The sequence below is a fragment of the Cricetulus griseus genome, chromosome 4, assembly GCF_003668045.3.
Source record: "Cricetulus griseus strain 17A/GY chromosome 4, alternate assembly CriGri-PICRH-1.0, whole genome shotgun sequence".
NCBI lineage: Eukaryota > Metazoa > Chordata > Mammalia > Rodentia > Cricetidae > Cricetulus > Cricetulus griseus.
The window spans coordinates 100,393,272-100,406,071 of record NC_048597.1 but is presented as its reverse complement, the minus strand read 5'-3'; the positions used below and the strand labels follow the sequence as shown (position 1 = coordinate 100,406,071).

General features: G+C 48.2%; 1 protein-coding gene across 4 annotated transcripts in view; it reads left to right on the top strand.

Moving 5' to 3' along the window:
- The first annotated feature begins 4,046 nt into the window (after positions 1 to 4,046).
- Tpcn1 (two pore segment channel 1) overlaps positions 4,047 to 12,800 on the top strand; it is a 55,373-nt gene continuing 46,619 nt past the window's right edge. For 2 of the 4 annotated variants that reach the window (XM_027414142.2, XM_027414139.2), the window contains exons 1-2: positions 4,047 to 4,215; positions 7,719 to 7,955. In XM_027414142.2, coding sequence (XP_027269943.1) covers positions 7,844 to 7,955 — 112 coding nt within the window. In that variant the 5' untranslated portion in view covers positions 4,047 to 4,215; positions 7,719 to 7,843. Of the gene's footprint in view, positions 4,216 to 7,718; positions 7,956 to 12,800 lie in introns of those variants that run through there. The other 2 variants (XM_027414141.2, XM_035443275.1) reach the window with 2 other exon arrangements.

Sequence of the window (12,800 nt, the reverse complement as noted above, 5' to 3'; positions counted from 1 at the left end):
AAAACCCAAAAAACCAAACCAAACCAAACCAAAACAAAAAACATTCATATACATGAACTTTTAAAAAATCTAAAAGAAAGAATCCCTAAAGCATGATTATGGCACATCATTCTGCAGACTGAACAGAGCAGGGGCAGAGGATGCTGGGGGGGGGGGGGTTAAGTCCCAGGTTCAGAGAAAATCCTGCCTGGAAAGAACAGTCAGAGAGTTACAGAGGACACTTAATCCTCATCTGGATTCCATGTCAGATGTTTTGAATTCCTTTCTTGGTCACAGTATGCTTTAGAAATGTGCATTTCTGGTCACACATGACTGTACAGTGGATTGTTTTGGGGTTTCAAAAAGAAGAAAGGGCTGGGAGTGGTGCATCTGTTTAGCACGTATGAGGTTCTGGGTTCTATCACAGCACTAATACACACATGCACACACATACACACACTAAGTAAATGAAATATAATTTAAAACAGGGGCCATAAGCTGGAGTAGGGTGGGGCATGTTGGCACACACCTTGAATCCCAGAACTCAGAAGGCAGAGGCAGGCGGATCTGTGTGAGTTGGAGGCCAGTCTGGTCTAAAAGCTAGTTCCAGGATAGCCAAAGCTACACAAAGAAACCCTATCTGGAAACACACATACACAAACAAAATACAGCCTAGAGAAATGGCTTGGTCTGTAAAATACTTGCTGATCAAATTTGAAGCTCCCTAACACCCAAGTAAAAGCAAGGTGTGACACAGAGAGTAAAAATAAAACTCTTCATCTTTAAAAAATATCAATTATCTATCAGAGTGTAAAATAGCAATATAATTAACATATATAGGAAGCACAGAATTTGTGTTTGCCTGGAGTTTTGATGCTGGGTATTAAACTTAAGGTCTCAAAGGAAAAAGAAAGAAAGAGAGAAAGAAAGAAAGAGAGAAAGAAAGAAAGAAAGAAAGAAAGAAAGAAAGAAAGAGAAAACCAAGGGGCTGGAGAGATGGCTCAGAGGTTAAGAGCACTGGCTGTTCTTCTAGAGATCCTGAGTTCAATTCCCAGCAACCACATGGTGGCTCAAAACCATCTATAATGAGATCTGATGCTCTCTTCTGGTGTTCAGGCAGAACGCTGAATACATAGTAAATAAATAAATCCTTAAAAAAAAGAAAGAAAGAGAGAAAGAAAGAAAGAAAGAAAGAAAGAAAGAAAGAAAGAAAGAAAGAAAACCAAGACCAACTCAGAACAAAACAAAGAAAAAACTTGAGACCTTACATGTTCGGCACAACCAGTGCTACTCAACTGCACTTTGAACCTACATTACTCTCTTAATTATTTATTATTTTATGCTCGTTGGGGTTTTGTCTGCATGTACATCTGTGTGAGGGTGTCGGATCCCCTGGAACAGGAGTTACAGGCAGTTGTGAGCTGCCACGTGGGTGCTGGGAATTGAACTGGCGTCCTCTGGAAGAGCAGTCAGTACTTTTAACCATCGAGTTATCTCTCCAGCACAAGCCTGCATTATTCTTTTATAATTAAACTTGTTAAGTTATTTTAGAAGGTTTGGGTGGTGGTGGCGCACGCCTTTAATCCCAACACTTGGGAGGCAGAGGCAGGTGGATCTCTGTGAGTTCGAGACCAGCCTGGTCTACAAGAGCTAGTTCCAGGACAGCCTCCAAAGCCACACAGAGAAAAACAAAAACAAAACGAAACAAAAAATTTAGAAGGAAAGTGTATTTCTTTGTCAATTAAAAGAAAAACGTCACCTGCATTGAGCATTAGGGTTAGAATATTTTCATTGACTACAGGATCTAACCTGTTGCTATAATAAAAGCTGAGGTTCAAAGATACTTTCCCCAGATGTGCTATTTCAAATGTTTTTTTATTTTAATCACTTTTAATTCCAAGAATACTAACTAGGATCTCAAAGGAAAAACGTGGGTGGGGTGGGGTAGGGTATGTACATACGAGTGCAGGTGTCTATGGGGCCAGAAGAGGGCACTAGATCACTGGCAGGTGGAGTTGCAGACAGTTGTGAACCAGTTGATGTGGTGTGGGGAACTGAGGACCTTCTGCAAAAGCAGTGTGTGCTCTTAATGAACAAGCCATCTCTCCAGCGCCCCACCACCACCACTTTAAGAGATGGCAAGCAATTCATGCAGCCCAGGCCTCCTCCAGGATTCACAATAAGCACTCAATAAACCCATGTTAAATATGCGAATATTTTCGGTGTGAGCCAAGAAAATGTCCTTGGAAATGTTTTGACAGAAAGAGCTGAAGTAGAGTGAGTCATGTTGGGGAATCACCGCAGTTAGCTGAGCAGTCACTGTGTGACTGTGCCCATGCCAACTCTTCATTGCCTCAACTCATTCGATCTTCCCAAGAAATTCTCCTTCCTTTTCAGAACGTACAAGGAAATCACATTTTTAAATACACCAGCTAAGTTTTAAAGTTAACATCAAAGACAAAATACAATCAAAATATTGTGCATGGTCAAAATAACTGAGGAAGAGCTATGGCTTGGGATCTAATAGTGCTAGCATACAACCACCTGTAACTCCAGCTCCAGGGGATCCAATGCCCACTTCCGGCCTCCTCAGTCACAGCGCACACATTGTGCACAAACGTACGCGTAGGTCTCACAGATACACATGAAATTAAAATAAACAAACCTTTTTGTTGTTGTTGTTGTTGTTTTTCAAGACAGGGCTTCCCTATGTATATTTGGAGCCTGTCCTGGAGCTAGCTCTTGTAGACCAGGCTGGTCTCGAACTCACAGAGATTCACCTGCCTCTGCCCCACCCCCAGTGCTGGGATTAAAGGTGTACACCACCACTCGGCCCAAAATAAACAAATCTTTAAGTTTTTTAAAAAACAGTGTGCCCAGCTCTTTCAGAGGACCCGAGTTTAGTTCCTGGCACTTAGGTCAGGCAGCTCACAACTGCCTGCCAGTAACGTCAACTCCAGGCTCGAGGGGATCCAAGGCCCTTTTCTGGACTTACATGCACGCACCCCACCAACACACATATAGTGATCAAAATAATAAAAATAAATCTTCAACAAACAAATAACAATTTAAAAAACTAATTAGGCCAGGCACGGTAGAGCATGCCTTTAATCCCAGCCCTCAGAGGCAGAGGCAGAGGCAGAGGCAGAGGCAGAGGCAGAGGCAGAGGCAGAGGCAGAGGCAGGAGGATCTCTGTGAGATTGAGGCCAGCCTGGTTTACAAAGTGAGTTCCGGGCCAACCAGAACTACGTAGTGAGACCCTGTTTCAAAAACAAAACAAACAACAAACACCTAATTTAAGCATACACTGAAGGTGGGATCCTGTACCGGGCAAGCCCCCCTTAGTGGGGACATTGAGTGCCTAACAAACCAACCCACCTTCTTACTTGAACTAAGTTCACTGGGATGTCAAATGGTACCAGTGAGGGGTGAGGGGCGGAGTTATGAAATGACAGGTGGACGGGACAGGAGATGGGACTATCAAAAGAGGACGTTCTGTGATCCTTGCAGGAGGCCCAGAGGAGACTGCACAGAGGCAGAGTACAGGAGTGAGGCCCTGGAGCTAAAAGGGCTGGGAGTGGGACGAGGACCCCTCTGGGGTCAGTGGACAGCGCGCCCACGTAGCGCACACGACACGCAGCCCTGGGGCTTCCCCGCTGTCACTCACCGACTCCTCAAGCTGCAAGTTTCTCTGCCGACATTAACCACCTCGGCGGCCCCCGTGTTGCTAGGTTACGCGCCAATCTTAGAAGGCGGGACTCTGTTTGACTGACCTCCTTTTTCACCATTCAACTTCTAATCAGGCCTCCTTGGCTCCGCCTTCTGAACGATAACCAGTCAAAACCACCGTATCTCTGACGTTTCACCAATGGAAAGACCCAGGATTCTCGTTGGTTGAGAGACTAAAGCGGGGAAAGGGGATGGAGTTTCTTCGCCCCGCCTTCCCTTCGGGAGGAGGGACGAGAACGGTGAGTGACGTGCAGATTACCCTGTCAAATTTCATTGCGGCCTCTCTGGTGGCCAATAGGCTGTGGCGTGGGGTCGTGGGGCGGGACCTGCGGGGCTGAGTGTCGGGAGTCGGCGGATGCAAGGGCTGGCGCAGCTGCTGCTGTGGCAGCGGTGAGGCGGCGGTGGCGGCTGCAGTGGCTCCGCTGTCCGGATATTGGCAGCTGCAGCTACAGGCTGAGCTGCGCTGTGCAGATCCGGTGCACGGTGCGGGATCCCTGGACAGCGCGTGTAAGAATCCGAGGGGTGCGCCGGGTTGGCACGAGGACAGGGGTCAGGGGTCAGTAGGCGCAGAGAAGGGGCTGAGACTGGGACTGGGCGCTCCCAGCGCCCGAGGCGGGGCCTGGGGAGGTTCCCCGCGTGCTTCTCCCCCTGCCCATCCACTTCTCCCTGCACCTTTCTCTTTGCCTTGACTTCTTGGGGCGACCCGAATCGCGGCGGGGAGCGCGGGGAGCTGGAGTCCCCGTGCGACCCTTCTCCCGCTTCCGGATTCCCTCCCCACTCACCTCCGGGATGCGACCTCTTGTGACAGGACCGGGGACTCCTGCTTGGGTCAGCCTGACTCGGGACAGACAGTGGGATAGCAGCTAGCTCTCTGATCCCGGGACCTTCTTTCATTGGTGACCTTTCCTCGGGGGTGACCCTCTGGGTCCTCTCTAGAATGAGGACCCAAGTCTGCTGAAGGGCAGGACCTGAGGAGCTCCGAGTTCTACCCCTGAGTCTGCTGTGTGACCTTAGACAGTTAGTTTCCTTCTCGCTGGGCCTCGTTTCTTTCTCTTTGAAAAGTCATAGGCTGATTGAGAGAAGAATAGCAACTTCAAGGCTATCCAAGACTGTACAGGAATATTCCTGTCTCAAAAGACAAATACAAGAAAGTGATTGGTGGATTTCTCTTAAGTGGCATGCAGTTTTTAGGAATAGTTTAATGGAAAGTGCCTCAGTTCGTGCCACCTGCTTTGCAATCGTCCTGATGTAACTTGTAGTTGTTGACTGGAGAGAGTTAGCCACGCTAAGCGGCCTCATCTATATAGTGGGATGCTTGGGCTCTACCGAGGGCAGAGTTGTTGAGTCTGAGCCAAAAGGCTGTTTCCTGTGGGTGGGATCTCAGCTGTGCACTCTAGATATGTAATGGCCTCTTTGGACTCCCTCAAGATCTTCCCCAAGTTGTATGCCGGAAATATTTCTAGACAGTAGGATCAAAGTCATACCAGGCAAGAGCCATTGAGGTAAGACAAGGCTTGCAAGCATGGAGTCATACATTCAGCAGTTAAAACAGAAGACCCACTAGCTAGGAGGATACTAATGACAAAAATTAGAACCTGGTTATGAACTGGGAGTTTTTTTGCCTTCCAAATAAACAGTGCACTCTCAGAGCCTTCTTGTAGTTTCAAGGTAGTGTGTTCAAGTAATCCTCTTCCATGGGGTGTGTTAGACAAGTGAGTTTAGCCAGCACAAGGCACTGGGAAAGGAGAAAGTTAAGCCAGAATACAAAACACAGCACAGTTCTTTAGACAGCCAAATGATGGTATCTTGTAGTAGTTACGCTTCTGTCTTTCCCCTTGTTGAGATTTCAAAGCAAAATAAACCCCCAAATCTGCAGGAAAAGGAAAAACCAAACCAAACCAAACTCCAGGAAGTTTGCTGGGCAGAGTTGCATGTTTAGCAGGCTGCAGTGTGGTGTTTATCTCTGCTGCTGTCTCTGTTGAAAGAAACCTGCAGTCTGTGCCTGTTGATGCTCCCATCAACCCCTACCCCCCCAAAAAGGAGGCATTACTCAGTTGCTTTGGAGGCAGAATCCATCCAGTGCACAGGCCACAGCTGGAGGCAGCAGCCGACTGCTGTTTCCAAGTTCAAAGGTCTCCAGGCAGATATGCTGAGCCCTGCTTTTCTTTTCATCTCAGTAAGCAGAAGTGGAATGTACAAACAACCGCCGTAGCACACCAGTTTTGAGTGTTTTAAACCTGGAGGGAAGGATGGGTCCCTCTGATTACAAGTTGTAAACATGTGGGTGTCCCCTTTTTCATTATCAAACATCCGCATTGATGAGGTCCATTCAAGAACAATGCCGAGTTGGCCACCAGCATAGCCAGGATGATCTTGTGTATTCCCAAGAGGGCACTTAACAAAGCTAAAGTGGAAATTGTTCACAAACATAAAAAGAGAGACCTGGGCAAGCTTGGAGAAGCCGGATGCACTCACTTTTTATTACTGTTGTCTGAGGACCAGACCTGGGGATTTATAAGGCACTGTAGGTGGTGTTATGGCTAGGGATATGGGCAAGGCAAAGCTTGGCTTTCTGCCTGTGGACTGTCAGTTACCTAACCTCTCTGTCCCTCTGTGTAGGGCTATTAGTGAGCTTTCGGTCACCTAGTTGTAAATTGCTAGTAGGGTCCCTGGCATAGTTTGAGAACTCTTTGAAGATGAACTGATAAATATTATAAATCATTATAAATTGTTTTCCCTTTAAAATCTTTACAAAGCACAGAGGTAAGTGAAAAGTAGGGTATCGTTGCTCATGCTAGCCCCATTCTTTTTTCTTTTCTTTTTTTTTTTTTTTTTTTTTTTTTTCGAGACAGGGTTTCTCTGTGTAGCTTTGGAGACCAGGCTGGCCTTGAACTCACAGAGATCTGCCTTCCTCTGCCTCCCGAGTGCTGGGATTAAAGGCGTGCGCCACCAACGTCCAGCTTTCAGTGTTCTTATAGGAACCTTCCCTGTGTTTTATATGTTTATTGTCATTATTTTAAAATTTGGTGTGTATGAGTGTTTTACTTGCATGTATATATATATACCACATGTGTACCTACTGCCCAAGGAGGCCAGAAGAGGGTGTTGGATCCCCTGAAACTGCAGTTAAAGATCGTTGTGAGCCACCCTGTAGGTGCTGGGAACAACAACAACAAAGAGTCCTTTGCAAGAACAGCAAGTGCTCTTAATTGCTGAGCCATCTCTCCAGCCCCCATGCCTCCTTTTTTGAGACATGCTCTCACACACTCTCTTCTAAGGTAGACTCTTGCTATATATAGTCCAACCTAGCCTTAAGCTCTGTTATATTCCTGCCTTAGCCTCCAAGGTGTTGGAATCATAGTACATGTTGCAATTCCTAGCTCTCCCTCTTCTTAGGTTTTTTTTTTTTTTTTTTAAATACAGTGGTGGTGTGGGCTGTGGCTCAGTGGGTAGGGTGATGCCTAGCATGCACACGACCCTGGGTTCAGTCCCCAGTTTCCTTCCTTTCAACCATTTGTGGTACACGTGTCATCCCAGTGGAGACAGAGGGACCAGAAGCTTAAAGTCATCTTCCACTTTATAGCAAGTTTGAAACCAACATGGGCTACATGAGACTCATCAAGAAACAAACAATTGCTGGGCGTTGGTGGCTCATGACTTTAATTCCAGTACTAGGGAGGTAGAGGCAGGCTGATCTCTGTGAGTTCCAGGCCAGCCTGGTCTACATTGAGAGTTCCAGAACAACCTCCAAAGCGATACAGAGAAACCCTGTCTTAAAAAACCAAACCAAACCAAAACAAAACAAAAAAAATAAAAAAAGAAAGAAAAGAAAAGAAAAAATTTTTATACTGTAAGTTACTGCAACAAAAGATAAAATTCAGTGGTTTTTGACCTGGTCTCTGGTTGTACTGCTCCCTGGAGCTGTCATTGCTCCCTGACTCTAGAATATATTCATCAGTAATGGTTATGTTTTAATCATTACCTTTCTTTTTTTATCTTCCAAATCCTAGAAGATGCCTCTGATGGAGCAAGCTTTGAGAAGCATCTTTGGCCCCGTGGCTTTGAACAGGAGCTCAACCCGGAGACCATTTAAAGCCCTGGCCATTGCATCCTGAGGACCACAGGACAGGGGAACATGGCTGTGATCTTAGATGATGACGTGCCACTCATCCTGACCTTGGACGAGGGTGAGAGTGCTCCCCTGGCTCCTTCCAACAGCCTGGGCCAAAAGGAGCTGCCCAGCAAAAGTAAGCTAATGGACAGCTGGGTGGGTGGGGCTTTTAGCTTGTCTGTTCAGGGAGTGAGAGACAGGTGGGCTCCAATCTCTAAGAGGAAGAAGAGCCCTGTTACCCATCTCAAGTGTGACATAGAGTTTGCTCCTGGGAGTCTGTGGGTGTGAACCCAGCCTTGCAATGTTTCTAGAGTACAGGAGCCCTCACTCCTGACACACTTAGCTTTGTCCCTACTGCCCAGGGACCTCAGGCAAGACTCTCTCCCCACCTCATTCCTTTTTAATAAAAACATCCCTGTGGGTCCCCACCTGAAGCTGGTAGGGAAGCTGAGCTTATCTGTCATCTACCTGCCATTATCTATTGTCTCAGAATGGGGTGGACGTCGAGCCTTGTGGTGTATTGATCAAGGCTTTGGGGTTTCACATTGTCTTTCTGGGAATCGAAACCTGGTACAAAGTAACCCCAAGAGAGGAGATGCGCTCATCTGTGCTGCTGACTTAAGTGTCTTTCTGGCAGAGGGAGAGGCCTTAAAACTCTTCCTGGTCCTCATCCCAAAACCATTGCTCCATTTGCTCAGGACAAGGATTCAGGGGAGGCTTAAAATAACTTGCCTTTGCAGAGGGTCCTCAGACAGGGAGCAGGGCTTCAGGGCTCCCTGGTGAGTGCAGACAGCCTACCAGGGTGGAGGATCAAAGGATACCAACCACACTTAAACCCAGGGAAGATATCGTGGACCAGCAGCAATAGCCTGGCGCCCCATCTCTTTTTCCAAAGAGAATGCAGTTGGGCTTTGGGGATCTCGGGGCTCCCTGAGCAGGGATAAAGGAGAGTGGTATTCCAGGGTGAGGGTGCTGACGACCTACAAAGTTCCTTGTTGCCTCATGCTCATGTCCTCATCCTCCACCGTCCAGAGGGGCCAAGCAGTCTGATTCTCCTGCTAAGGGCCATGCAGGTACAAAACCCTGGCTCTGACTCTTAACTGACTTTTTTTGAGAGCTCCTGCAAGGAAAGTGGTATTTTTCCTATCTTACAAAGAAGGAAACAGAATCAGAGAGGTTGAGTAAGTTTCCCAAGGCCACACAGCCAGCTAGTGAGTGAGGAAAATTTGACTGTCTGAACTGAAGTTTCTTCCCTTTTCCTTCCTTTTTTTCTTCCTCCTGAAGCTCCTCCTTCTCCCTCCCCACTTCCATTCTTTACTTGCTCTGCATGCACGCATGAACACTCGAAGGCAGATGGGTGGAAGCCCTTAGGGTTGGCTAACATTTTTATTTGAGTTCATTTGTTTGCTGTCTTGAGGATTCAACCCAGGGCCTGGCATATGCTATGCTTGTCATGTGACCACAAAACAGAGCTATTATTGCTACCTGTATTTTACAGAGGAGGAACCAGCCTCAGAGAGGTCAGCAAACCTGGCTGGGGTCACATAGCCAGTGAACAGAACCCTTTCTGTTTTTTTTTTTTCCCCTACCACTGTGGAGTTGCTCTGGGGAGAGAGATTGAGAGAGAGAGGCAAATGAGTCAGCCTCAGGGGACATGCCCTCAGGAGGGCCCCTGTCACCTGCAAAAGGGAATGAACTAAACGGGTGTAGTGGTGGCTGGCTTGTTAAGGTGTGGCTTATGCCTGCTCAAAGGCAGGCTCACTTCTAAATGGGAATCTTGGCTGTCTTCATGCTCTTAGATCCCTCCAGAGGGCCCCAACTGGGGGCAGGGTCTTGCTCTCCTACCCCTGAAAGTGAAGAGAGAGGCCCAGTTCTGTACCTGAAGCAAGCCTCTGTTTCCCTTCTCACACACTGTTATGGGGTACTTCCTGAAAGCCCTGAGAAGCAGAGGCTACATGCAGCATGGCTGGCTGAGGACAAGCAGGGCCTCTCTGAGGAGAGACATTGTCTGAGGGCTTCCATTGCTGTGATAAAATACCACAACCCGAAGCACCTTGGGGAGGAAAGGGTTTACTTCTTAGACTTCCTAGTAACATTCCATCATTGAAGGAACTCAAGGCAGGAACCTGGAGGCAGGAGCTGATGCAGAGGCCATGGAGGGATGCTGCTTACTGGCTTGCTCCCCATGACTTGCTCATCCTGTTCTCTTAAAGTACCCAGGACCACCTGCCCAGGGGTGGCCCCTCCTACAGTGAGCTAGGCCCTCCCATGTCAATCATAAATCAAGAAAATGTACTGCAGGCTTGCCTACAGGCCGATCTGGTAGGCAGCATTTTCTCAAGGGAGGTTCCCTCTTCTAAAAGGACTCTCGACATATCTTAAGTTGATATAAAACTAGCCAGCTGGGATGGGCTGTTAAAGGAAACCCGAAGACTTTGCCCAGGCCTGGCCATCTCATGTTTAGATTTTCACATTGTCCTGAGGTCCCCTGCTGTCTGAGCTGTCAACATGAACCACACCCGACCTGGCAATTTCCCCATCCTAAAGCTGTTTGGGGACTGTCCCAACCCTACAAGGTGGAGCCAAGCGGTTTTGCTTGGTGTCCCAGGCCTGTGTCCCACACCTTCTTTCCTGACTGACCCTGTTTCCTGAGCCAGCTCATGTGTCACTATGTGCTGTGTTGAGCCTGGACTTTGGTCAGGCATTCTGTCTGGAAGACATTCCTGGCCCTCATGTTTTCACAAGGATTCCAGTTTGAGCTGAGAACTCCCTGTTCACACAGTTCTGGGAGATCTCCTGCCCACTGGGTTCTGTGAGATTTTCTAAGTCTCCTTAGAGAGAGTTAATTACTTTCCTGCTGTGGACAGGGAGATAGCCAGCATGTGGTAATTACTCAGTTAGTATCTGGTCACCTGCTGGGCTCTGAGTTCCATTCATCTTAGTTTAGGGCCTGAAGGTCCCGGAACTTCTCAGGCCATGGCAGAAATGAACCTAGCTGGGTTTCTGGAGCCTTGAAGCTTGCAGGAGTGGCTGACAAAAGGCCCTTGTTAGATGTGAGCGGCATTCTGTCTGTTCTTGCTCTAGAACCAGGGGCAGGGTCTCCTCTCTTTCAGTAAATACCTCACGGTTCTAGAAGCCCCAGGCCCTGTCTACAGTTTCTGTAGACCCTGGGGTACCCAGAGCAGGCAGGTGTGGACAGCAGGTCAGTGGAGTTGGCAGCCATGTGCCTTGTAGGTGGCCATCTTGCTGTCTCCTCAAAACTGGCCCACACATAGTGCCTTTATTTTACCTTGGTTACCTCTAAAGACGCCATCTTGAAGCAAATGTCTCCTATTCTGAGGCTCTAGGATCAGCACTTCAACATAGAGATTTGTTTTTTTGTTTTGTTTTTGTTTTTTTTTTCGAGACATGGTTTCTCTGTGGCTTTGGAGGCTGTCCTGGAACTTGCTCTTATAGACCAGGCTGGTCTCGAACTCACAGAGATATGCCTGCCTCTGCCTCCCGAGTGCTGGGATTAAAGGCGTGCACCACCAACGCCCTGCCAAGATTTATTTTTATAATATGCTTATTTCATTTGTGTGTGTGTGTGTGTGTGTGTGTGTGTGTGTGCATATGTGTGCAAACATGTATGCACGTGCATATGCCGTGGCACACATGTGGAAGTCAGAGGACAGCCTGCAGGACTCAGTTCTCTCCCCATGTACATCCCGGGTCATCAGACTTGGTGGCAAGTGCCTTTACCCACTGAACCATCTGCACAGCCCCAGTAATTTTTTTCTTTATTGGTTAGTTGAGGAGGAGATGGGTTGAGACTGGGTCTCTCTGATGGCAGGGTGGTTAGAGACAGCCAACAGTCTCTACACATGCCAGGCGGTGGTCTGGGCTGCATGTGCATGGCAGTCTATACAGTGGGTGCACCTAGTGCCTCCCGCTAGAATTGTGCCTCTCACCTGACTTTAAGCCCACATGCGTTTTCTGGTGACATGAGGTTGGCTGAGCCTCCTTCTCCTGGCTACTTTGGTGTGGCATTATTTTGGTTTCCAGGTGACAGTCTGGTCAGGGATGGGCCTAAGGGGACAGAGCAGAGTCTTAATGCTCAGGCCTAGGACACAGCGCCATATCTATAGAGAAGGCCACTTTTCCCATAGGGACCTGTGTGCACCACCCTGGCTCCTTTTCTAGAGGCTTCACATAGCCTGAGCCAGTTGGCACCAGGCACCGTCTAGGTGACTAGAGCTGCAGACCTCAGGCAGATGTGGTCAAGAGGAGCTGGGAGGGCACAGCAGGACTTCTCTCCAGGGACAATCAGTTCAACAGTCCCTCCATGGAGCAGTCTCATTCCGAAGCTCTTTGTTGGGCCAAACATTCCAGCATGCTTGTCTGAGAGGGAAGGATACCCAAGCGTCAGCTATGATCTCTGTCACTTGTAGCCTGTCTGGTGAGGTGGCTGTGTGGGTTCTAGAGTCAAGCCCCAGGCTGTCAATCCTAGCTGAGAACATACCTAGGTTCTTCAAGCTGCAGCATCCCCACTGTATGTCAGTGTCCTCCAGCCAGGTGGGGGGACTGGTGAAATGCTGTGGATCACGTGGTCCATGCTTGGCCGGTCATGCCTTAGGAGGTCATGAGGCTGCAGACTGGGCCCTCCCATGGAATGTCTGCAGTGAGCGGGAGTCTTGAACTCAGGATGAGCTGTGAGTCCATATTGCCTCACTCCCAGCCCAGCAGGTGGCTGCCACTACGCAGGGACAACCAAGGCAGTGTAGCAGTCAGAAACTGAGAACAATTAAGTTTCCACAACCTCCTACTTTGCCTGGCCACCTGGCTCTGCCAGAATCATTCCTCTGACTTTTATAGGGCAGAGTGCTGGATGTCACCAGATTGTTGGTGGTACCAATTAAAATGAGCAAGCACCCAGCATGCTGAGATGAAGCCTCATAATGGAGGCTGAAAGCCTTAAGCGTCCTGGCCCTCTATATCTTCA